The sequence below is a fragment of the Megascapheus bottae genome, chromosome 2 (genome assembly GCF_031878675.1).
Source record: "Megascapheus bottae isolate mThoBot1 chromosome 2, mThoBot2.hap1, whole genome shotgun sequence".
In the NCBI taxonomy this organism is placed as follows: domain Eukaryota; kingdom Metazoa; phylum Chordata; class Mammalia; order Rodentia; family Geomyidae; genus Megascapheus; species Megascapheus bottae.
The window spans coordinates 17,676,736-17,700,838 of record NC_143510.1 but is presented as its reverse complement, the minus strand read 5'-3'; the positions used below and the strand labels follow the sequence as shown (position 1 = coordinate 17,700,838).

The 24,103-nt window shown below is 53.5% G+C and overlaps 1 protein-coding gene across 1 annotated transcript in view; it reads left to right on the top strand.

Annotated features, from left to right (window-relative positions):
* The window catches only part of Stab1 (stabilin 1), a 30,287-nt gene that overhangs the window by 2,477 nt on the left and 3,707 nt on the right, over positions 1 to 24,103 (top strand). Inside the window, exons 2-53 of the mRNA XM_090321537.1 lie at positions 1,561 to 1,697; positions 2,014 to 2,129; positions 2,285 to 2,370; positions 2,438 to 2,507; positions 2,760 to 2,855; positions 3,615 to 3,725; positions 3,882 to 4,078; positions 5,416 to 5,546; positions 5,667 to 5,794; positions 6,082 to 6,176; positions 6,363 to 6,497; positions 6,619 to 6,759; positions 6,937 to 6,999; positions 7,280 to 7,393; positions 7,474 to 7,527; positions 7,734 to 7,814; positions 7,987 to 8,145; positions 9,113 to 9,175; positions 9,409 to 9,504; positions 9,743 to 9,829; positions 10,951 to 11,062; positions 11,510 to 11,696; positions 11,798 to 11,891; positions 12,001 to 12,159; positions 14,442 to 14,537; positions 15,320 to 15,415; positions 15,557 to 15,604; positions 15,746 to 15,876; positions 16,083 to 16,194; positions 16,493 to 16,570; positions 16,666 to 16,764; positions 16,895 to 16,993; positions 17,154 to 17,285; positions 17,606 to 17,734; positions 17,878 to 17,934; positions 18,201 to 18,284; positions 18,738 to 18,933; positions 19,054 to 19,149; positions 19,239 to 19,284; positions 19,382 to 19,458; positions 19,631 to 19,756; positions 19,961 to 20,034; positions 20,150 to 20,224; positions 20,420 to 20,542; positions 20,831 to 20,878; positions 21,048 to 21,125; positions 21,226 to 21,372; positions 22,106 to 22,246; positions 22,318 to 22,377; positions 23,456 to 23,632; positions 23,717 to 23,803; positions 23,890 to 24,039. Coding sequence (XP_090177663.1) covers positions 1,561 to 1,697; positions 2,014 to 2,129; positions 2,285 to 2,370; positions 2,438 to 2,507; positions 2,760 to 2,855; positions 3,615 to 3,725; positions 3,882 to 4,078; positions 5,416 to 5,546; positions 5,667 to 5,794; positions 6,082 to 6,176; positions 6,363 to 6,497; positions 6,619 to 6,759; positions 6,937 to 6,999; positions 7,280 to 7,393; positions 7,474 to 7,527; positions 7,734 to 7,814; positions 7,987 to 8,145; positions 9,113 to 9,175; positions 9,409 to 9,504; positions 9,743 to 9,829; positions 10,951 to 11,062; positions 11,510 to 11,696; positions 11,798 to 11,891; positions 12,001 to 12,159; positions 14,442 to 14,537; positions 15,320 to 15,415; positions 15,557 to 15,604; positions 15,746 to 15,876; positions 16,083 to 16,194; positions 16,493 to 16,570; positions 16,666 to 16,764; positions 16,895 to 16,993; positions 17,154 to 17,285; positions 17,606 to 17,734; positions 17,878 to 17,934; positions 18,201 to 18,284; positions 18,738 to 18,933; positions 19,054 to 19,149; positions 19,239 to 19,284; positions 19,382 to 19,458; positions 19,631 to 19,756; positions 19,961 to 20,034; positions 20,150 to 20,224; positions 20,420 to 20,542; positions 20,831 to 20,878; positions 21,048 to 21,125; positions 21,226 to 21,372; positions 22,106 to 22,246; positions 22,318 to 22,377; positions 23,456 to 23,632; positions 23,717 to 23,803; positions 23,890 to 24,039 — 5,574 coding nt within the window. The remainder of the gene's footprint in view (positions 1 to 1,560; positions 1,698 to 2,013; positions 2,130 to 2,284; positions 2,371 to 2,437; positions 2,508 to 2,759; positions 2,856 to 3,614; positions 3,726 to 3,881; positions 4,079 to 5,415; positions 5,547 to 5,666; positions 5,795 to 6,081; positions 6,177 to 6,362; positions 6,498 to 6,618; positions 6,760 to 6,936; positions 7,000 to 7,279; positions 7,394 to 7,473; positions 7,528 to 7,733; positions 7,815 to 7,986; positions 8,146 to 9,112; positions 9,176 to 9,408; positions 9,505 to 9,742; positions 9,830 to 10,950; positions 11,063 to 11,509; positions 11,697 to 11,797; positions 11,892 to 12,000; positions 12,160 to 14,441; positions 14,538 to 15,319; positions 15,416 to 15,556; positions 15,605 to 15,745; positions 15,877 to 16,082; positions 16,195 to 16,492; positions 16,571 to 16,665; positions 16,765 to 16,894; positions 16,994 to 17,153; positions 17,286 to 17,605; positions 17,735 to 17,877; positions 17,935 to 18,200; positions 18,285 to 18,737; positions 18,934 to 19,053; positions 19,150 to 19,238; positions 19,285 to 19,381; positions 19,459 to 19,630; positions 19,757 to 19,960; positions 20,035 to 20,149; positions 20,225 to 20,419; positions 20,543 to 20,830; positions 20,879 to 21,047; positions 21,126 to 21,225; positions 21,373 to 22,105; positions 22,247 to 22,317; positions 22,378 to 23,455; positions 23,633 to 23,716; positions 23,804 to 23,889; positions 24,040 to 24,103) is intronic.

Here is a 24,103-nt window from a genome sequence, read left to right as displayed (position 1 = left end):
AGAAGCCCTGGGACCCCCATGCTCACCAGAAGAAAATGTCAGGGGCACTATTTCTCCTTTTCTCTGGCTTTGAAATACATCTGTATTTTTTTTTCTAGGAAAGGGACGTTCTGCGCTCCCTCCCTTCAGAGGACAGCAGCCTCAGCATTTTCAATGCCTCTCATCCCCTTTAGGCCATGCTCCAGCCCCTCCAGAGCTCTCCCCCCTTAGCATGCACCTTTCCTCTGCCTCTTTTTTTTTTCCGGGTCCTGGAGTTTGAACTCAGGGTCTGGGTACTGTTCCTGAGCTTCTTTTTGCTGAAGGCTGGTGTTCTAGCCACAGCCCCACTTCTTTTTCTGAATAGTTTATTGGAGATTGAAGTTTCATGGACTTTTCTGCACAGTCTGGCTTCAAGCCTCAATCCTCAGATCTCAGCCTCCTGAATAGCTAGAAGCCAACAGTGCCCTTCCTCTGCCTTCTCTCACACCTGTTAACTTTTGATTCCATCCTCCAGATAAAAACAAGGTTTCTGGCATTTTGTACTGCCAAGGTAGCCCCATCAAGGGACTTGCAGAAATTAAGACAGGCCAATGAATGGGATAGCAGGGATCATTTAACCTGAGTCTTGAGCCTGTTCCCCCAGTTTGTCCTATTGTCCTCAAATCAGCCAGGCCATTCTCAAATGATGAGGTGATGATCTCTCCCCAACCTGTTCCACCTATAGATGGAGGCCAAGGGCCAGACCTGAAGTCAAGGTGCCCAGCCCAAGGGCACATGAACCAGACTCCTCTGCCTTGTACCCAGCTGATCCCTCACTAACCCAGCCTCTCAAGGCTGGTGCTCTCGGGAGACCTAGAAGCTGAAGAGGCATAGCTGAAAGCTTGTACCCCTCCCTAGTGCCTATGAAATGAGGACAGCACTGCAGTATCGTCACAGAGCATTAGCCCATAGGACTCAGGTTTGGGATCCAGGCAGCTGCTGGCTCGGTGTCATTCATTGTTTACCTTTAAATGAAAAGGCAAGATTCAGTCCAGATTCTAGTCCTAGGATCCACGCTTTGTCTGGATTTTGGACAAGGATCATCTTGGGCTTCCATTTCTTCACCTGAAAAGGTCTAAAATAGAAAAAAATGGCAGAGATTTGCCTCTTATTTGCAGGTATAGACTTGGAAGCTCTGCTATGGAATAGGGATATGTTATGTCACTTAACAACTTTATTTTCTATGTGTGCCAGTACTGGGGCTTGAACTCAGAGACTGAGTGCTGTTCCTTAGCTTTGTTTGCTCAAGGTTGGCACTCTACCACTTGAGCCACAGTTCCACTTCTGGCTCTTTGGGGGAAGATTGGACATAAGAGTCTGTGGACTTTCCACTGGGCTGGTTTATAGGACAATCCTCAGATCTCAGCTTCCTGAGTTTTTGTGTTGTTTTTTTTCAACTAGCAACTTGTGACAGGTGCGTTTCTCAGGACTTTCCCCATTTTCACTGATTCCTTAGAAGCTGAGGTCTTGTGGCAATCACGCCAGAGTCACAGCTAGGTACAGGGTCCAGGTCCCTTACTACACACTCTGCCCATGTCCCAGGTGCGGTCCAAACGCTGCGATGTGAAGACCAAGTTTGTCACTCACACACCTTGTACCACATGCGCGGCCATCAAGAAACTGATCTGTCCCTCGGGCTGGCTTCGGCATTTTCCAGAGAAGATAACCCGGGACTGCCAGTATGAACTCCCCACCCCCATTTTTCCCACTCCCAAGAGGCAGCAGTGGGCAACTAGGGGAGCCCCATAGTCAGAAAGTGAGGGAAGAAGCTAGTCCTCCAGGGAGGCAGAGAAGAAGGAAAGGGGTGAAAGGTTGATGGTGTCTGTTGAGTACCCACTATTGGACAGGCCCTGTGCTGAGTTCTGGGCTAGGTGGAGATGGGAGAGGAATGATGGGAACCCTAGCACCCAGTGTAGACGCGTGCAGTAGGGGACTGGATGTGGGAACCTTTCTCATCACCTTAACAACCACACCATGCCCATCCTGTGTCCCCAGATATGAGGTACAGCTGGGGGACTCTTTGATGTCCTTGAGCGGCTGCAGCATGGAGTGCTCGAAGGATGTAGTTCAGAAGGCCTGCTGCCCTGGCTACTGGGGGTCCTTGTGCTATGGTATGGGGGAGAGGCTCACCTGGCTCCACCTACCACACCCCTGGCGGGGGGGGGGGGGCATGTGGCTTCCAGTCAGTGTGGGGCTGGCTTAGGATTGTGGGGGTTTGGGCAAGGGGAGAGTTCTGGGAGCAGAACTAAGTTCTGGGGGTTCGCAGAGTGCCCTGGAGGTGCTGAGATCCCATGCAATGGCCACGGGACCTGCCTGGATGGCATGGCTGGGAATGGGACCTGCGTGTGCCAGGTAAGGGACAGGCAGGGCTGGAGGGTGGAGGGATTTGGAGGGACTCTGTTGACGCTGGCATCTACAGGAGAACTTCAGTGGCTCAGCCTGCCAGGAGTGCCAAGATCCCCAGCGGTTTGGGCCTGACTGTCAATCAGGTGAGGCGGGCAGGCCATGAGGGCTGAGCCAGAGCCCACTGTGCCCTCCAACCCACTGTCCCTGTTGCCCCTCCCAGCCCTGCCCTTCCCCTCCAGGAAGACTTGCTTGTCCTTCTTACCTCCTAGCACCTTGAATGTGCTGAGATCTAAACACTTTGAAGGCAGGACCCCCTCCTCCCCACCCCTGCCCCAGGTCCTTGCATGTGCCTTGGTGAGGCTGAGGTCTCACCTGTCCCTACATGCCCTTCCCAGTGTGTAGCTGTGTGCACGGTGTGTGTGACCATGGACCCAAGGGCAATGGAAGCTGCCAGTGCTTTGCTGGATATACTGGTCCCCGCTGTGACCAAGGTAGGCAAGGCTGTCAGGCAGATTTTCTGTGATCAGAGCAGGGGAAGCCTGGCACTGGTGGCTCATACCTATAATCCTAGCAACTCAGGAGACTGAGATCTAAGGGTTTCAGTTCAAAGCTAGCCTGAGCAGGGAAGTCTGTGAGACTCTTATCTCCCAAGAAACTACTCAGAAGAAGCTGGAAGTGAGGCCGGGAGCATAGCCTAGAATGCTAGCCTAGCAGGCATGGAATCCTGGGTTCAATTCCTCAGTACCACATACTCAGAACAAGCCAGAAGTAGTGCTGTGGCTCAGGTGGTAGAGAACTAGCCTTGACAGCACGTAGGCCCTGAGTTCAAGTCCTAGGACATGCAAAAAAAAAATACAGTCAGTGGCCGGGAGTTTTGCCTAGTGGTTAAAGTGCTTCCTAGCATGCATGAACACCCGGGTTCGATTCCTCGGTACCACATACATAGAAAAAAGCCGGAAATGGTGCTGAGGCTCAAGTGGTAGACCTCTAGCCTTGAGAAAGTCCAAGGACAGTGCTCAGGCCCTGAGCTCAAGCCCAGGACTGGCAAAAAAAAAAAAAGAAAAGAAAAAAAATACAATCAGTCTTTGCCTGCAGCCTAGTGGGAAAGGGGATGTCATCTTTGACCTCCACTATTTGGAAAACCAGATTAGACAGGGTCCTGCTTGGAATTAGACAAGAAGCTGGGCAGAGTACCTAGATTTCTCTATTCCTTCTCAACCTGGGCCATCTCTGTGCTCTCCTCTGCTCAGAGCTCCATGTGTGCAAGGAATTGAGCTGCCCTCAGAACTCACAGTGCTCTGCAGAGGCTCCCGCCTGCAAGTGCCTGCCTGGCCACACTAAGCAGGGTGGCAAATGCATAGGTGAGTCTGGGACCTGGAAGCTGCAGACTATGGTTGGTATGGGGGAGGGGAGACAGGCTTATGAAGCCCAGCTCTGACCACCCTGGTGAAAGCTGTAACGCTAAGGGGATCTCTGATCTCAACTCACTCTGGCTCTTTCTCTTTCTGTCCTGGCAGCTTCCAACCCTTGCCAATCATCACCCTGCTCTCCACTGGCTCGCTGCTCAGTGAGCCCCAAAGGGCAGGCTCAGTGTCACTGCCCTGAGAACTACCATGGTGATGGGAGAGTATGTCTGCCTCAGGACCCATGCACCAACAACTTTGGTGGCTGTCCCAGCAATTCTACCTTGTGTATATACCAGAAGCCAGGCAAGGTGAGTTGGGGTACAGACTGGGCCTGCCACACAGTCTACCCTCTCACTTTAGCTAGAGAACCCACTTTGTTTATAAATAGGAAAGGGGTCCAGATGTTGAGCATCTTTAAGCTTAGCCACTCAAAAGGCTGAGATCTGAAGGTCATGATTCAAAGTCAGCCCGGGCAAGGAAGTCTGTAAGATTCTTACATCCAATAACCTACGCAAATAAACTGGAAGTGGCCAGGCTCCAGTGGTTTATGCCTGTAATCCTCGTTAGCCAGGAGGCTGAGATCTGAGGATTGCAGTTCAAAGCCAACCTGGGCAGGAAGGATCTGTGAGAATCTTGTCTAATGATCCACAAAAAGTTGAAAGTAGAGCTGTGACTCAAATGGTAGAGCAATGTTCTTGAGCAAGAATGTTCAGGGAGAATACTCTCGCCTTGAGTTCAAGCCCTAGGACTGGCATTAAAAAAAGAAAAAAGGGGGCCGGGAGTTTGGCCTAGTGGTAGAGTGCTTGCCTAGCATGCACGAAGGCCTGGGTTCAATTCCTCGGTACCACATACATACAAAAAAGCCGGAGTGGTCCTGAGGCTCAAGTGGTAGAGCTCTAGCCTTGAGAAAGTCCAGGGATAGTGCTCAGGCCCTGAGCTCAAGCCCAGGACTGGCAAAAAAAAAAACAACAACAAAACAGGAAAAGACTGGAGCTGGGAATGTGGCCTACTGGTAGAGTGCTTGCCTAGCATGCATGAAGCCCTGGGTTTGGCTCCTTGGTACCACATAGAAAAAGCTGGAAGTGATGCTGTGGCTCAAGTGGTAGAGTGCTAGCCTTGAGAAAATCCAAGGACTGTGCCCAGGCCCTGAGTTCTAGCCCCAGGATTGACAAAAGAAGAAGAAGGAGGAGGAGGAGGAGGAGGAGGAGGAAGAGGAGGAAGAGGAAGGGGAAGAGAAAGAAGAAGAAGAGGAAGAAAGGAAGAAACTGACCCACACCTGTAATCCTAGCTACTTAGTAGGTTGAGATCTGAGAATCCCACTTTGAAGCCATCTTGGACTGCAAAGTCTGTGAATCTCATCTCCAATTAACTACCAAACAGTGGAGCTGCAGTATTAAGTGGTAGAGCACCAGCCTTGAGCCAAAAAGCCAAGTGAGAACAAGAGCTCCTGACTTCAAGCCCAAGTACCAGTACTTAAAAATAAAATAAGTGGGGGAAGAGAATGGCAGCTCTGTTCTTGAAGAATAATTATGGGATCCCAACAGGGTTGTGTAAGGGAGGCATGGAGCAGTAGTCATAGACTAATAGGTCTTACGATGCTCTTGGACTGATTGTATGTCCCTTTCTTCCTCTGTCATCGGTCCAGGCTGTCTGCTCGTGTCAGCCAGGCCTGCTCACCCTCGGTTACAATGCCTCTAGGGGCTGCTATGCCTACTGCTCCCGTCACTCCTGTGACCAGTCAGCCACTTGTCAGGTGACCCCCAATGGGAAAACCAGGTGGGTACAGGGACTTGGGCATGGGAGCAGAGCAGGGAAAGTGGGGTAGACATGATGCACACCTGCACAGGTGTGTAGGGAGGCCTGCCCCACTCTGACTGGTTTTCTCTGAATCCCTAGATGTGTGTGCAAGGAGGGCGAGGTGGGGGACGGGCGTGCCTGCTATGGACACCTGCTCCACGAGGTGCAGAGAGCCAACCAGATAGGCCTGGTGTTCCTGCGACTAAGAGTCGCCATCACCATGCTGGGTGTGTGTTCCCCTCCACTGCCCACAGCCCCACCCTTCATACAGGCCTACCTGGTAGGCAGGGGACAGGTCTGAGCAGAGCTTCCTGTTGGTTAACCCAAAACAAAGAAAGCACTGCGCGGGATGCATGATAGAAGCCGGGGAGTGATGGTGCCACCTACCCTTAGCCTCTTCTACAACTCCGAAAAGCTAAGATCCATGCCTGAAGTCCTTCTGGATTCAGTGCTCAGTCTCTGGGGTCTCCCTCGGAGCAGTGCTGATGCTCTCTCCTGACCATTCTCCCTGCAGAGCAGGGCTGCCTGGACATCCTCACCACATCGGGCCCGTTCACTGTGCTGGTGCCGTCCATTTCCAGCTCCTCCAGCTCCTCCAAAACCATGAACGTGAGTCTTCCCCATGCACTGTGGCCACTAACCTCACCTCCTCCTCCAGTGCTGTGCCCTCATCCCCAAGACAGCCCCTCATCCATGTCAGAAACCAGAACCTAGGCGGTGTCTTGTCCTCTTGATTGCTCAGGCAGGAGTGGCACGAAGAAAGCTCACTTGGCACCCATCCCCTTGTGTCTGTAGGCAGCACTTGCCCAGCAGCTCTGCAGACAACACATCATCGCAGGCCAGCACATACTGGAGGACACAGGGCCCCCGAGTACCCACAGGTGGTGGACATTGGCCGGGCAGGAGATCACTGTCACCTTCAACCGTGTAGTAAGAGAGGACCCTCCGCTGGGAGATGGGAGGAGCCACAGGTGGAGAATAGCCCTAGAACTGGTGTGTAGGACAAGAGGACTGGTATACGAGCTCTAACCAGATGTTTTTGTCTTCTCAGAGATACACTTATAAGTACAAAGATCAGCCCCAGCAATCATTTAGCATCCAGAAGGCCAACTTCATAGCAGCCAATGGCATCTTCCATGTGGTCAATTCCCTGAGGTGGCAGGGGCCATCCAAGCTTCCTGGGGACCCCAAGGTGAGCCAGGACCCTCCCTCTCCCCCATTCCTGAGCTGCTGGGTGATCTCTGGGCCCTGCAGAGTTGAAGAAGGAGGCAGAGATGGTTCTGGAAGATGAGAGCCCAGTTCCTTCTCTGTGGGGCTAAAGCAGCCTCACTTCTTTACCTGAACCCTGAGCATGCATTCCTTTCTACAGAAAACCATCGGCCAGATCCTGGCCTCTACTGAGGACTTCAGCCGCTTTGAAACCATTCTAGAGGTGAGCTGGGGGAAAGATCTTAGCCACTGGGGCCTCTGGGCCAGCTTTCCCCACTATCCTAGAATCTGCCCCCACAGCGCTGTAGGGTCCTAGCATAGTGTGGCCTTACCCACATCACATCTGAAGCCTGATCACCATGGTCCTGAGCTTCTGTGGTAGCATGGACCCATTGCCTACATCTCCCATTTCCCCTGTGAGAGTTCCTGCAGGCTAAGGGTAGCAGGGTCAAGCATAGCTCCAAAGTAGAGGCTGGCCACAGAGTCTCCTTCCACTGCCACAGAACTGTGGGCTACCCTCCATCCTGGATGGGCCTGGGCCCTTCACAGTCTTTGCCCCAAGCAACGAGGCCGTGGACAGCTTGCGTGATGGCCGTCTGATCTACCTCTTCACAGGGGTAAGCTTTAGGGCTGGGGACACTGGACCCCCATCCTCCATGACAAACCTCTAGGAACCAAGCTTCTTCTCCCCTTCTAGGGGCTCTCCAAACTGCAGGAGCTGGTGAAGTACCACATCTATAGCCACGGCGAGGTGCGGGATCGCCTCTCAGGCCACCTTCTGCAGGGTTCCTGGGGAGAGGATACATCTGGGGTCCCCTCTTCCTGGGCACTCCCTTCCTTCTCCTCTCCACTCCTATCTGGACATTGTAGCAGAGGAGGGTTGGGGAGGCCAAGAAGGTAGTTGGGTATCACCTGGAGCAGGTATGACTAAAAAAACCCACCCTTGGGTCTCTGTAGCTGACAGTGGAGAAGCTCATCTCCAAGGGGCGGGTCCTCACCATGGCAAACCAGGTCCTGACTGTGAATATCTCCGAGGAGGTAAGATCTCCAAAGGTCTAGAGCATACAGACCGGTGGGAAGAGGCTATGGATGACTGGTCATCAGCCTCTAGCAGATGCCATCTGTGTGGCTCTTAACCTGTGATGGGCAAGGGCAAGATTAGCCAGGACCTGCTGGGCGAAGGATGGCACATCTCAGGTCTGTGATACAGGGACGCATTCTCTTGGGACCCAATGGGATCCCTCTGCGGAGAGTGGACGTGCTGGCTTCCAATGGTGTGATCCACATGCTCGAGGGTATCCTGCTGCCCCCAACCATCCTGCCCATCCTGCCCAAGCACTGTGATGAGGAGCAGCACAAGATTGTGATGGTGAGCCCTGCCCAGGGTGCCCAGGCCTTTAACACTGCAGTGACCCCACCCCAGGGTGCAGGCAGGTGACCACCTCCCGAGGTAGAAGCACTGAGTCCTTCCCTCAACACTAAGAGGGCTTTTTTTGGCTCATGATTCTGAAAGTCTCAGAGCATGGAACCCACAAGCCAGCTATATTGGCTTCTGCAGAGGGCTGGGAGCAGACAGGCCTCAGGTATGAGGAGGAAGAGGAAAAGGAGGAGGAGGAGGAGGAGAAGGAGGGGGAGGAGAAGGAGGGGGGAGAGGGAAAGATTGAAAGCGAAAGAGAGAGGGGGAGAGGGGGAGAGAGAGGGAGGGGGAGGAAGGGGAGGGGAGAGGAGAGGAGAGTGGGGGAGGGAGTACACAAGGGGTGTCAGGCCAGGCTCTCTCCACAACAACTTACTATCATGATAATTAGTCCACATTTTGGGCATCTGTTACTGTATGAGGGGGACCCCATGATCCTAAGTATATCATAAAGATCTCATCATCTCACAAGACCACCAAGGGTTGTTCTTTTGGTTTGATTTGGTTTTGTGCTGGTTCTGGAGCTCTGATGCTGTCCAATTCTGGCTTCTGTTTTGGTGGTTAATTGGAGATAAGAATCTCACTGCATTTCCTACTCAAATTGGATTTGAACTTCAATCCTCAGATCTCAGCCTCTGGAGTAGCTAAGAGTACAGCCACGGCACCTGCCACTATCCTGGATTTCTTGTGGTTCTCTCTTATTTTTCCCTCCCCCCCCTCTTTCTTCTTTCTTCTTTCTTTCTTTCTTTCTTTCTTTCTTTCTTTCTTTCTTTCTTTCTTTCTTTCTTTCTTTCTTTCTTTCCTTCTTTCTGCCAGACTCTGAGCCTAGGTGCTGGCCCTGAGCTTTTGCACCACAGTGCCACGTTTAGCTTTTTCTGTGGATGTCTGATCCCCACTCCCCACTCTCCTCTCCTTTGTCCAGGGCTCCTGTGTGGACTGCCAAGCTCTGAATACCAGCACATGCCCCCCCAACAGCGTGAAGCTGGTGAGAAGCCCTCAGCCCAGCCCCCAGGGTTCCCTGACTCCCAACAGCTTGAGCCTGTCAGTTCCCGCCCCAGGGCCTTGGTGGAGAGAAGGGATCAGAAGGCTAGGTCGGACCTGGACACTCAGTGCTTCACAGCCATCTTGAGAGTGGGAGTGTTGGGACTCAGGGCTGCCTGGCAAGGGGCTGGCCCAGCACACCCCAGCCAACTGGCCTGGCATGACGTTGTACCCCAGGACATTTTCCCCAAGGAGTGTGTCTACACCTATGACCCTGATGGGCTCAACGTGCTGAGGAAGGGCTGTGCCCACTACTGCAACCAGACAATCATGGTGAGGCCAGGCACGAGTGTGTACTCCCCTGGGACCCTGGGCACTGGCTTATCATCTGGGGTCCCGGAACTGAGAAGAGTGGGTTACCATTCCCAAAGACCTGCCCTGGTGGAAGGGGTGCTATAGAATACCCTTAACCTTCCCCTTGCTCTAGAGAAGGGAAGCGGGAGGAAGAGCAGCCTGGGCAGAGCAAGACATGGCCCAGCCTAGGTTCTGGGGCCTACTCTTTCTCTTACAGAAACCTGGCTGCTGTAAAGGGTTTTTTGGGCCTGACTGTACACAGTGTCCTGGGGGCTTCTCCAACCCCTGCTATGGCAAAGGCAATGTAAGTCCCTGGGAGCAGGGTGGGGGGAGATAGGCCAAATGGCAGTGGGTGTAGAGCTAGGCCTGCCTCTCTGCCCTGAGGTTCCTCATTTCTAATGGTTTCATTAGAAATGCAATAAACTTGCCTTATTTGCAAATTTATTACTCATAGTTTTGAACAAGTGTGGTTAAGTTTCTTGTTTGTTTTCAGCTGGGTGCTGGTGGCCCATGCCTGTAATCCTAGCTATTCAGGAGGCTGAGATCTGAGGATTGAGGTTCAAAGGTAGCCTGGGTGGGAAAGTCATGAGACTCTTATCTCCAGTTAACCACTAGAAATCAAGTGGAGCTGTGGCTCAAAGTGGTAGAGCATTGGCCTTGAGTTGAAAAGCTCAGATATGGCCACCCAGGCCCTGAGTTCAAGCCCCATAACCACCACCACCACCAACAACAACACATTTTAAAATAAAAATGTTAAAGACAGAGCCAGGAGTTTGGCCTAGTGGTTAAAGTGCTTGCCTAGCATGCATGAAGACCTGGGTTCCATTCCTCGGTACCACATACATAGAAAAAAGCCAGAAGTGGTGCTGAGGCTCAAGTGGTAGAGCTGTAGCCTTGAGAAAGTCCAAGGACAGTGCTCAGGCCCTGAGCTCAAGCCCAGGACTGGCAAAAAAAAAAATGTTAAAGACAGAAGTTGAGTGCTAGTAGCTCATATCTATAGTCTTAACTACTCAGGAGGCTGAGATCTGAGGATCACAGTTCAAAACCAGCCCAGGCAGAAAAATTGCTGAAACTCTTACCTCCAATTAATGAGCAAAAAGCCAGAAGTGCTAGAATTCCAACCCTGAGTTCAAGCTAAGTACTGAAAGAGAAGAGAGAGCCAGCCAGCCATTTTTAATAGCTATCTTTTATTTGCTACTTTCTGTCACGAGCCATGGGAGAACACAGGAGTTGTGTTCATCTTGGTGCGGTGTGAACCTTCAGGGCCAGGTGCCTGTTAGAGGCCAGTTCTCTGGCATAGCCAGTGACTGAGGGTCCCTAGCAGGGTGAGGTCTGGGGGCGGGGTGGAGACAGTCCAGAGCCAGCCTGGCAAATGAGATATTGGGAGGGAATGTGACATCATTCTGCATCCCGCCTACCCTGCAGTGCAGTGATGGAATCCAGGGCAACGGGGCCTGCCTCTGCTTCCCAGACTACAAGGGCATTGCCTGCCATATCTGCTCCAACCCAAACAAGCATGGAGAACAGTGCCAGGAAGGTGAGTAGTCCTGGCCCAGGCCACCTCTCAGGGAGAAAAGTCTGCCTAGAATGGAGTCTGGGGGTTTCCAAGAAGGGAATGAGGCCCTGAGAGAAAAGATGAAGACCAGAGGGAATGAAGCCAGATTTGGGAACAAAAATAGACGTTATTTCCTTCACCCTTGCCAGACTGGTAACTGTTTTAAAATAAAGCAGGCAGGATTTAGGTCATACCCATTGGAGAACTTCCTGATGGTGGTGTTAGGGGAGGGTAGAATAGAGTGAAAGCTCAAAACGCCCTCTCATTACATTTCGTCTGGCTGCCGACAAGCAAGTCTGGAGTGACCTGCCAGTCAAATCTGTGCTGGCCACCCCATGCTTTGCTATCTTCCTTCCCCAAATCAATCCTGGCTCCCTGCAGCCCTGCCTCCTGCCTGGCTTTGTCTCTGTTCCCATCTCCTCCTTACAGACTGCGGCTGTGTCCATGGTCTATGTGACAACCGTCCGGGCAGCGCTGGCGTGTGCCAGCATGGCACGTGTGCGCCAGGCTTCCAAGGCCGCTTCTGTAATGAGTCCATGGGTGGCTGTGGGCCCACAGGGGTGGCCCAGCTCTGCCACCTGCATGCCCGCTGCCTCAGCCAGGCAGGCGTTGCGAGGTGAGGACTCCTGCTTCCTCTCTGGCCCATCTGTGCTCTTGCATGACGGTTTGCTTGGCCTCTTCCCCAGGCTCAGAGGCCTCTCTCTCACCTGCCCCCAGGTGTGTCTGCCTCGATGGCTTCGAAGGTGATGGGTACTCCTGCACGCGCAGCAACCCCTGCGCCCATCCAGACCGTGGTGGCTGCTCCGAGAATGTCAGTCCCATTTCTTCCTGGAAGTTCTGCCCCAGGGGCAGGAATGGGGCTCCCTAGTCCTCCATCTCTGGACTTGTATCTCTGACTCACTTGTTCACAACTCTCACAGGCTGAGTGTGTCCCTGGAGACCAGGGCACACACCACTGCACCTGCCACAGAGGCTGGAGTGGGGATGGCCGTGTGTGTGTAGCCATCGATGAGTGTGGATTGGACACTAGAGGTGGATGTCATGCTGATGCCCTGTGCAGCTACGTGGGTCCTGGGCAGGTGAGACTCAGCAGGCTCCGGGACAGCAGGGTGGCTGGGGGCCTGAGTTCAGCGGGAAACATATAAACATCTACTCCAGGCTCAAGTTCAGACATTTACACACTGGGATTGCATCCTTCACTCATGTGTCCCTGGGCACCTGTACCAGGCTGGCCCTTGTTCTAGACTTGGGGAAAGTGATACTGACCAAAGCAAGGGATCTTTACCTGGGAGGTAAGACCCCCAGATCCGTAGAATTTAAGGATCTTAGAACCAAGAGCTTTTACAAATTTATTTTTGTGTTGGTCCTAGGACTTGAACTCAGGGCCTATCTCTGAACTTTTGTACTGAAGGCTAGTGTTCTACCACTTGAGCCACAGCTCCAATTCTGGCTTTTTGGTAGTCAACTGGATATAAGAGTTTCATGGTCTTTCCTGTGTGGGCTGGCTTTGAACCCCAATTCCCAGATCTCAGTTTCTTGAGTGGCTAGGATTATAGGAATGAGCCAGCAGCACCCAGCAAGCCTAGATCTTTTGTGTGAAGCATTTTAGGCCTAGTGAACCCAAGTTCTCACAGCTATTTAAGAGTATCTGGCCAGGTTCTATGGCTCACACCTATAACTCAACTACTCAGGAGGATCAAGGTTTGAGGCTAACCTGGGCAAAAAGACTTCATCTCAATTAATAAACTAGGTATGGTAGTCTGCAGCTACGGTACCAGCTATTTAGGATGATCACACACACACACACACACACACACACACACACACATACACACACACACACACACACACACACACACACACACACACACACACACACACCACCTGGGCTGGTGGCTTTTACCTGTAATCCAGCTACTCCAGAATCTGAGATCTGAGAATCATGGTTCAGAGCCAGCCTGGGCAGGAAAGTCTGTGAGACTCCTATCTCTAGTTAACTACCAGAAAACCAGAAGTGGACTTGTGGCTCAAAGTGGTAGAGCACTAGCCTTGTGCACAGAAACTCAAGGACAGTGCTGGGCGTGGTGTCTCACGCCTCTAATCCTAACTATTTGGGAGCCTGAGATCTGAGGATCACAATTCAAAGCCATCTGGGGCACTAAAGAATATGAGATTCTTATCTCCAATTAACCTCTAGAAAATGGGAAGAAGGGCTATGGTTCAAGGGGTAAGGTGATAGCCTTGAGCCCAGAGTTCAAGCCCTAGGTCCACAAAAAAAAAAAAAAAAAAAAAAAAAACAACCCTTAGGGACATTGCCTAAGCCCTGAATTCAAGCCTCATAACCAGCAAAAACAAACCAAACCAAAAAAGCCAGAGCTAGCCTCCATGTGGGCCAGGCATATTCAAGAACCTATTGAGCTCTCCGCCTTTCCATCCTATAGTAACTCTCAGCCTTAGCCAGCAGGCCATGGACTATTGGTAGAAAGAACTCAGATAAATGTAAAGTCGAGAGTTCCAAACCCCATTAAGAGCCTTATAATTGCTGGACACTGGAGCTCATGCCAGTAATCCCAGTAACTCAGGAGGCTGAGATCTGAGGATTATGGTTCAAAGCCAGCCTAAGCAGGAAACTCAGACTCTAATCACCAATAAAACCACTCAAAAAAGCTGGAAGTGGTGCTGTTGCTCAAGTGGTAGAGCACTCACCTTGAGCAAAAGAAGCTCAGAGACAGTGCCCAGGGCTAGAGTTCAAGCCTCAGGATCAGGGGAGGGGTGGGGAAAGAGCTTTATAATTTAGAACGGATCCAGATACCAGTGAGATCCTGCCTGTAACCCTAACTCCTCAGCAGGCTGAGACGTGAGAACTAAAGTCCAAAGCCAGCCTGAGAAGACAAATCCAAGAGACTCTTATCTTCAACTAAGCAGCAAAAAGCTGGAAGGAGAGGTGTGCCTTGAGTGACAGAATGCCAACCACAAACAGAAAAAAAGCCACCTAAGAGTTCAAGCCTCAGTATTGGCACACACAAAAAGAAACAGCTAGAGCTGGGTTGAGATGCCCGATTTTCAAATCAAGGACAATCCGTCTCACTCGTGACCTGCAGCAGGGACAAGCCAAAGGGCATCAGCTGGGGGAGGGAACAGAGATGAGATCTGAGCTGCCATCCAGGGACTGGCCATGCAGACACCTGCTCATTTGCTACTAGTCACCTGAGAGGCCCTGGCAGAACTTGGAGGGCAGAAGAGCACTGAGCTCACCTCCCCTCACCCCCCTCTCCCATCTGTAGTGCAGACACTATTGGCAGGCTGAGGCGGGGACAGGTGGGGGGTTGGTTCTCATGGTGTGGGGGGCCCTCTGCTCCAGAGCCGGTGCACCTGTAAGCTGGGCTTTGCTGGAGATGGTTACGAGTGCAGCCCCATCGACCCCTGCCGAGTGGGCAACGGTGGCTGCCATGGCCTGGTGAGTGAGATGGGTGAGGGTTCGAGTCCAGGGGAAGTGCCTCCAAGGGTGGACTCTTCTTCACTCTCCTTCTCAGTATCGTTGTTTCCTGTAACACTGGACCTAAGTCCCAAATTCAACCATGTCACTCTAGCCACCAACTGAGGATCAAGTGTTTCCTTTTCAATTATTTGTTTCTGGTGGAAGTACTAGCTTGAATTCAGGGGCTGGACTCGAACCGTTTTTCTCTAGGCGAGTACTCTATCACTTGGAGCCACAGCTTCACTTCTGGCGTTTGGCCAGTTAATTAGCAGTGAGAGTCTCTCAGATTTGTCTGCCTGGGCTGGCTTTGAACCTCAGTTCTCAGATCTCAACCTCCTGAGTGACTAGGACATAGGCATGCTTCATCTGTCCTTTTTAGGACTGTAGACTATACATGGCTTCCTCTCTGCTGTAACCTTGTCCCCATTCCCTGTCCTCTGGCAACTTTAACTCCTCAGTGTCCCCTGACCTCACTCTGCTCCATATCTTCCTCCCTAAATCAGTGCTCTGACTGGCTGACTTCTGCCGTTAGCCCGGGCTCCTGAGGGCAGAAAGCCACCTGGCTGTCCTCAGCCCTGTGTTACCTCCCTGACATCCCACCATGATAGAGTGGGGGTAATTCCCATGGCAAATGTCCCATAATCTTGGGGAGCAGGGCTGAGGGGTGGAGGTGGACAGGAGGAGAACAAAGGAGGGATGACTGGGAGGGACAGAGATGGAGGACATCTGGGTACTGAATGGAGAGTTATACCCCTTCCCAGGCCACCTGCAAGGCAGTTGGAGGAGGTCAGCGGATCTGCACCTGCCCCCCTCGTTTTGGGGGGGATGGCTTCAGTTGCTATGGTGACATCTTACGGGTAAGTTGTGTGCAGGTGCATTCGTTCTCTTCCCTGAGCCTGGGCCTGAGTTCTCCCCCGTGCCTCAGGAGAGGGGTGGTGCTCTGAACGCGCCCTTACATTCACTGAGGCTCCTGACTTCAACTCCTTCCCACCCGCTAGGAGCTGGAGGCCAACGCCCACTTCTCTGCCTTCTTCCAGTGGTTCAAGGTGGGATGGGGAAGGATGTGGGGGTTGGGGCTCAAATCCAGGAGGACCTTTCTGGATTTCTTTCTCCAAGAGCTGAAGGGGGGGGGGAGCAGGCAACTCGATGGCCCTTCATCACGCTGCCCCTGCTACCTCTATATACAGAGCTCTGACGTCGCGCTTCCTGCTGAGAAGCAAGTCACAGCCCTGGTGCCCTCTGAGTCTGCCATCCGCAGGCTAAGCCCTAAGGACCGGGCCTTCTGGCTGCAGCCAAAAATGCTGCCCACCCTGATCAGGTGGGACAGCCACGCTGGGGCCAGGCCAGGGGAGGGGCCTCCGAGAGACCTTTCCTTCTAGGCACCCAGGCCTTTCCTAGAGACGGGGAGGGAAATTGGGTCCTCTGCCTTACTTGAGTCCACCCACTGGGACAGGACCATCTCAAGGGTCTCTGTTGGTTACACTCGCCTGTTCCCATGGCCCCCCTGAAACTGGGTCCCCCCAGGGCCCATTTTCTCCAGGGTGCCTTCTCTGAGGAAGAGCTGGCACGGATGAGCGGGCAGGAAGTGGCTACCCTGAGCTCCACCACTCGCTGGCAGATTCGCAACATCAGTGGGGTACGAGGTGAACTCCGGGTACAGGAGGGAACAGGCATGGGTGCGAGCTTAAATGATCGCAGGCTTGCTAGGCCTGGGTCTCTGGGGGGATAAGATTGGGGTTCTTGGCCCCCCCAGCTATGTCTTTGGGCCAAAGGCAGTTGTCTGCACACACGTCTTTCCATCTTACGTGGGGGTTTCCTACTGAGGGTCTGTGTGCTCACCTGGTAAAATCTGAGTCTGAGGCCAGGTGGGGCCTCTTGTCTCTCAAACACATGTCCGTGCCCACCTGTGCTGAGCTCTGCCTGCTGTCTTCCAGAGAGTCTGGGTTCAGAACGCCAGCGTGGATGTGGCTGATCTCCTAGCCACCAATGGCGTCCTGCATATCATCAGCCAGGTAGGGCAGGAGGGGGGGTGACTAGGGACCCCCTCCCCACTCCCCATGTGCCAAGAGGCAATCAGAGACCAAGAGCCCTTTGCTGTGTATTCCAGGTCTTAGTGCCCCCACAAGGGGATGTGCCGGCGAGGCAGGGATTGCTGCAGCAGTTGCACCTGGTGCCTGCTTTCCGTCTTTTTGGGGAACTGCTGCAGGTAAAGGAGGCTGGTAAAGGGGGACATGGTGGCCAAGATTCCACAGAAGTCCTGCTGGCCCTCAGCATCAGGGCTGAGGACTGATCTGCCCCTCCCCCCGCCCCTTCCCTCCCTCTGCCCCTGTGCCTAGCACCACAAACTGGTGTCCCAGATTGAGGCTGCCACTGCCTACACCATCTTTATACCCACAAACCACTCCCTGGAGGCTCAAGGCAACAGCAGCAGCCTGGTGAGACCCCTGGGGTGACTAAAGGGAGTGTGAGGCCCCCCCATGCCAAGCAAAGGGATACTGTGGGGACACCACGACATCCAGGGCATCGGGGAAGCCTGGAACCTGTGCCCCCCAAACTGACTCCCCCCCGCCCCCCGCCGACCTCTTTCCTTGCCAGGATGCAGACACCGTTCGACATCATATGATCCTGGGGGAAGCACTTTCTGTGGAAACCCTGAGCAAGGGGGGACACCGAAACTCCCTTCTGGGGCCTGCCCACTGGCTCGTCTTCTACAATCACAGTGGCCAGGTTTGAGGGGGCAGGGAACAAGGACGCCCCTCCTGGGGGCTCTGTTCTAGAATGATCCCTTCCCTTTCCAGTGTCCCTGCCTAGAAACCCCCAGCCTCTGCTCCACAGAGACCTCTCTCATCCTTAAGTCTACTCCCAGCCCTGGAGTGCACCCTAGGCTTCAAGGGCGAAGTTGAGGCTGGGCCTCAGATGATGCCAGCCTCATAGGGTGGCTTAGAGAGCGAGAAGGGAGAGAGATCCCAAGTGGGCCCCCCTTCCCAGCTCCCACCAAAGTGAAGGTGATGGAGGGGTAGATGGCTTCAACTTGTCTCACTTCCCAGCCTGAGGTGAACCATGTGCCGATGGAAGGCCCCTTGCTGGAGGCCCCTGGCCAATCGTTGTTCGGCCTGTCGGGGGTCCTGACAGTGGGCTCAAGCCGCTGTCTACACAGCCATGCGGAGGCTCTGAGGGTGAGTGGCCCGGGCCAGAGAAGGGCAGTGGGGGAAGTGGGTTGGCCTACCTAGCAGGCAGGTGCCCTAGGTCAGCCTGCCCTGGAGAAGGGAACTGGAATGGAGGCTCCCATTCCCGGACCACCCGACACCCTGCTTTCCAGGAGAAATGCATCAACTGTACCCGGAAATTCCGTTGTACCCAAGGCTTCCAGCTGCAGGTGAGGCTGGGCTTGGCACACCTCTATCTCTGTTACTGCTTTGTGTCCCCAAGTGCAGCCCTACATGTAGAACTGTTTTGGCCCAGGCAGTCTATGCCCTGGCCCAGGCTGAGGTCTGGTCCTGCTACCACCCGTCCTGAGATCCATCTCTGCTGCTCAAGTCTAACTCTCTCATCTAGACTGATACTTGCAGTCCATTTTCTGGTCTCCCTCATCACTGGGCCTGGCCTAAGCTCATGCCTCCTGCCTGTCTTCGTTGTCTCTAGGACACCCCCAGGAAGAGCTGTGTCTACAGATCTGGCTTCTCCTTCTCCCGGGGATGTTCTTATACCTGTGCCAAGAAGATCCAGGTTTGCTCTGTGGTGCTCCCACCCAGAGGAGGGAGGACTAAGTAGAATGAGGGATGATGAGGGGATACTGGTTCAATTTGAAGAGCAAAGGAGGGCTGGGTCTCAGGTGACACCAGCAAAGTAAGAGTGGCCTGAGGAGGAAATTGGGAAATAAATGCCAAATATAAGGGCTATGCTTCCTCCCTTGAGGAATGAGGATGGGAGAGTGAAAAAAGAGCTCCCCCAGCATCCATCATCCAAGTTTCTTGCCCAGCACAGCAACTGAGCTTGGCTCTGCTTCTCAGTGAGGGATCCATCTGTGATCAGCCCCTACTACTGCTGTGGTCTGAGCCAGCTTCCTCCCTCCCTCCCTCCCTCCCTCCCTCCCTCCCTCCCTCCCTCCCTCCTTCCTTCCTCCTTCCTTCCTCTTTCCCCCTTCCCTTCCTTACTCTCTCCCACTCATTGCCTCCACAGGTACCTGATTGCTGTCCTGGCTTCTTTGGCATGTTGTGTGAGCCCTGCCCTGGAGGCCTGGGGGGCGTGTGTTCTGGCCATGGGCAGTGCCAGGACAGGCTCCTAGGCAGTGGGGAGTGCCGCTGCAACGAGGGCTTCCACGGAACAGCTTGTGAGATGTGCGAGCTGGGCCGCTATGGGTCCATCTGTGCTGGAGGTGAGGCCTGGCAGGGGCAGAACGGTGGCACCCTGGACAGAATAGCAGGCTGGGCACCTTGGCAGAAGCAGGGGACAGCACTCAGTAAGTCCCATCTCCATCTTCCCTTGTCCCACTCAGTGTGTGACTGTGTCCACGGGCTGTGCCAGGAAGGGCTGCAAGGGGACGGAAGCTGTGTCTGTAACATGGGCTGGCAGGGCCCTCGCTGTGACCAGAGTGAGTGGATCTCTGGGAGTGGGGTGATGAGGAATGATGAGAAAGGCAGCTCTTGGTCGTATGACCGGAATCTTCCTCCCATCTCCTAGAAATCACTGCCCCTCAGTGTCCCAAGACGTGTGACCCTAATGCCAAGTAAGTGAGCCCAGCTTGAGGCAGATGGGTGTGGGGTGAGGGACTGGGCTCAGAGCAAGCCAGGCACAGGCTGAACTGCTGCCATTTCTCCCCCCAGCTGCATACAGGTCTCGGATGGAGCTGCCGTCTGTGTGTGTGCCGCAGGATACACGGGGAATGGCAGCTACTGTTCAGGTCCTTTCTCTGAAATATTGGGGGTGGCTCTCCCCATAAAGCCCCCTTCACTGCCTCTTCTGGGTGGGGTTTTAGCCCTCCTTCTGGCACCTCCCTGTCTCTCTTGCCTTCTTTTCTATCCCCTCTCTGCCTCACCCCTGCTCTTCACCACTCTGGGACCATCTAACCCTAGAGGTGGACCCCTGTGCCCACGACCATGGGGGCTGCTCCCCCCATGCCAACTGCACCAAGGTGGCCCCAGGACAGCGGATATGCACTTGCCAGGATGGCTACTCAGGCGATGGGGAGCTGTGCCAGGGTGAGGCTGGGACCCCCAACACGGGTGCATATTGCAGCTAAGGAGTCCCTTTTTAGTGATGGGATGCAGACAAGGAGAGACTGAGGGGATACTTTGTCCTGGGAACTGGAGCCCAGGGATGGGGAAGAGATGGACACAGGAAAAATGGACCAGAGTGGAGGGGCCATTGCGGGTCCCTCCTCATCCCCGTGTCTCTTCTCCCAGAAACCAACAGCTGCCTTGACCACCATGGGGGCTGTCACGTCCATGCCGAATGCATCCCCACAGGCCCCCAGCAGGTCAGCAGGACAGGGCTGGACACAGGGGCTACATGGCTCCCCATGGGGTTGCAGTAGGGGATGCCCCTTCAATCCAGGACCCTGGCAACTCTTGGCACCTGATTTTTGGAGACAGGTCTCCTGCAATTGCCGGGAGGGCTACAGTGGAGATGGCATTCGGATTTGTGAACTTCTGGACCCCTGTTCTCAGGTCAGTCACCACATTTCACAAGGAGAGGAGAGTGAGGCAGAACACCTTCCCCATGCCCCAGAGGGTCCAAAGGGCCTCACGCCCTGGGCCTCCCTCCTACTGAGCACAAGTCTTGCTATTGGGTCAGAGCTATGGCTTTGTGGCCCAGGGCAAGAGGGTTGGACTCTACACCTCTCTCCTCTGTCCCTGCCTCAGAACAATGGGGGCTGCAGCCCTTATGCTGTGTGCAAAAGCTCAGGGGATGGCCAGAGGACATGCACCTGTGACACAGCCCACACTGTGGGGGACGGATTCACCTGCCGCACCCGAGTTGGTCTGGTAATGAAGCCCTCGTCTTCCCCAAGACCCTGATCTTGGCCATGCCCTTGGGAGCTTGCCAAAGATCCTAGATGCAGTCCTGATTCTTGCCTTGGCTCTGACCTTCACCTCTGATTCCTCCTGGACACATGAAACCAATCCCAACCCTAGCTCAGACTCCCCCCCCCCCTGCTTTCCTTTCCTTACTGTGGCCAGACCTTGGGCTGTAGGTGGCTGGAATAGGCACCAGCCCCTGAATGGGAGCCACCCCAAATCTGAGCCAATCTGAGCCAATCCTCGCTCCCCCAGGAGCTCCTACGAGACAAGCAGGCCTTATTCTTCAGCCTCCACCTCCTGGTAAGTAGCCAGCCAGCTCCTCTGTGACCCCATCTGTCTCTAGTCCTCAGAGTTCTCATCTGGTCAGAGAGTTAGCTAGTCTGGCCTCTCAGAGTTCAAGTCTTCCCTGGGAGATCATTGTAAGCCCCAAGTCACTCCTCTGGCACTCAAGCTGTTTCTGTCACCTCAGGAATACAAAGATCTCAAGGGTGATGGGCCTTTCACAATCTTCGTGCCACATGCAGACCTAATGACCAATCTGTCAAAGGTACATACACAGCTGGGCAGGGATGAGCACTCTGGCGGTGGACCCAGCAGGGTGGAGGCAGCAATCGCGGACCCTTGTTCCTCTCATGGCTCCACTCTAGGATGAGCTGACTCAGATTCGAGCATATCGCCAGCTTATATTTCGCTACCATGTGGTTGGCTGCCGGCAGCTGGGCAGCCAGGAGCTCCTGGACCAGGGATATGCCACAGCACTCTCTGGACAAACACTGCGGTTCAGTGAGAGGGAGGTAAGCCAAGCCTCTCCTCTCCCCACTGTTGGTCTATACCCCTGTAGAGTTCACCCCCAGTCCCAGTCAAGGTTTACCCTGCCTTGCTTCCACTCCTTTAAGGCACAGTGGTGTGTGTGTGTGTGTGTGTGTACTTGTGTGTGTGTACATGCGTGTACACGTACATGTGTACTGCAACGAGAGGGAGATGAGTCTGGTCCAGATGTTGCTCACAATTTGAGCTCCAGAGCCAAGCTGGCACCAGTTCTTGCTCTTGTAGTCCCCAGCCAAACCTTGCTATTTGTGCTTGCTTCTGTGAGACAGACCCAAGTACCACCTTGTGCTTTCCCTCCCTCCCACCCTCCCTCCCTCCCTCCCTCCCTCCCTCCCTCCCTCCCTCCCTCCCTCCCTCCCTTCCTTCCTTCCTTCCTTCCTCCTTCCTTGCTTTTCTGTTAGGTGTGCATCTTGAACTCTGGGCCTGGGTGCTGTCCCTAAGCTCTTCGGTTCAAGGCTAGCACTCTACCACATTGAGCCACAGTGCCACTTGCAGTTTTCTAGTGGTTAATTGAGATAAGAGTCTCATAGACTTTAGTGCCGGGGCTGGCTTTGAACCACAATCCTCAGATCTCAGCTTCCTGAGTAGCTAGGATTACTGGTGTGAGCTACAGAAGTCCAGCTACACCTTGTGCTTTGACCCCAGCCCCACACACAGCTCCTGAGCACCCGCCAATATTAACTTCATTCCCCCTCCCAGGGCAGCATATACATCAATGATTTTGCACGGGTGGTGAGCAGTGACCACGAGGCGGTAAATGGTGTCTTGCACTTCATCGACCGTGTCCTGTTGCCACCAGATGTACTCCACCACGAGGCTGATGCTATCCAAGCCCCTCGGGTATGACTGGGCCTGGATCTGGGGTCCTCCCTCCCCGCCTTACCTGGCTGTTCATGAGTGCCTTTCCTCAGAGAAATGTCACCATGGCTGCTGAGAGCTTCGGATACAAGATCTTCAGCCATCTTGTGACGGTACTGTTTCCACATGGGTGGGTCTTTAAGTGTGTGCAGGCATGCGAGTTTCTCCATGAATGAATGTGCCAATGTGGATGGCAAGTCATGTCTGTGTGAATGAGCTTCTAGTGTGGGCACACATGTGCTTACACGCCTGTTCAGTGCACATAGTGGTACAGGAGTTTAAGTGCGACTTTCCCTGCCCACATACCTGCCTACCATGCTTCCCCTTTCCCCTGGTTTTACGTTCTGTAGTGTGAAAATAGTAAATAGAAAAAACATCTTAGAAATAACTTACTAGTTGAAACAATTTTCTCTTTTTTTAATTTTTTTTGGTGGTGGTGATGGTAGTTGTGGGGCTTGAACTTTGGGCCAGGGTGCTGTCGTAGAACTCTTTTTCTCAAGGCGAGTTGTTCTACCACGTTAAGCTACAGCACCACTTCCAGTTTTCTGGTGGTTGACTGGAGACAAGAGTCTCACAGACTTTCCCACCTGGGCTGTCTTTGAACTGTGATCCTTAGATCTCAGCCTCCTGAGAAGCTAGGATTACAGCAGTGAGCCACCAGTGCCCAGCTTTAAAAATCCTTATGTAGTTGTACAAAGAGGTTTCAATTCAACAAATCAGTTTATAAATGCGGTACACCTTGATCAGTGTCACCCTCCATCGGTCCCAGCCTCTCATGTTACATTGAATATAATGACTCCACTTGCCCCTCCTTCTTCCCTCCAGTTATCTGCCCTCTACTCCTTGACCTGACAAAATATGTTTCAGCTCCCTGGCATTCCTTTTGCTAAACTGTTAGTTCGTCAGAAGAGTTACATTAAATAATCTTCATTACAGTGTATTATTGTAATTTTGTTATACATGAGCAATTGTTCTGTTAGAGTTTAATAATAGTAATCCTGTCAGCTTACTGTTACAAGCTTATAAATTAAACTTTGTCATAGGTATAGAAAAAAGCCCAACTTATCAGTTTGGAATGTATTTCCCATAAAGGAGAGGGCCACTGTCTGCTTGGTCTCTGGAGCTCTTTCCTGGTCTCTGTGGTTCCACCTCCAAAGCTCAGACCATTACATCTGTGCCTCGTCCCACCAGGTGGCTGGCCTCCTGCCAATGCTTCGAGATGGCTCCCACAGGCCTCTGACCATGCTGTGGCCCACAGATTCCGCCCTGCAAGCCCTGCCTTCTGATCGGCAGGCCTGGCTGTATCATGAGGACCACCGTGACAAGCTGGCAGCTATTCTGCGGGGCCACATAATCCGCAATGTGGAGGTGGGTACCTGACCAGTTTCTGATCCCCATTGTCTACAGCCAACGCTGCCTGCCCAGCTCCTATCATGGCTCTACTTGGTTCAGGCCTTGGCATCTGACCTGCCCAACCTGGGCCCACTCCGAACCATGCATGGGACTCCCATCTCTTTCTCCTGCAGCCGAGCCCGGCCGGTGAGTCTGCTAGGAGGGAAGCAGGAGGGGCTGTGTGGAGCTGTAGTACCCAGGACCCCCACACACTCCAATCCTTTCCTCTGCAGGGTGAGCTCATGGTGGGGGAGGACGATGCCCGCATTGTGCAGCGGCACTTGCCCTTTGAAGGGGGTCTGGCCTATGGTATCGACCAGTTGCTAGAGCCACCCGGCCTTGGTTCCCGCTGTGATCGCTTTGAGACCCGGCCGTTGAGACTGGTGAGGAGAGGACACTAGCCAGAGGTGGATGGGCAGGACCCAAGCCCACCTGTCCTGTCTGTTC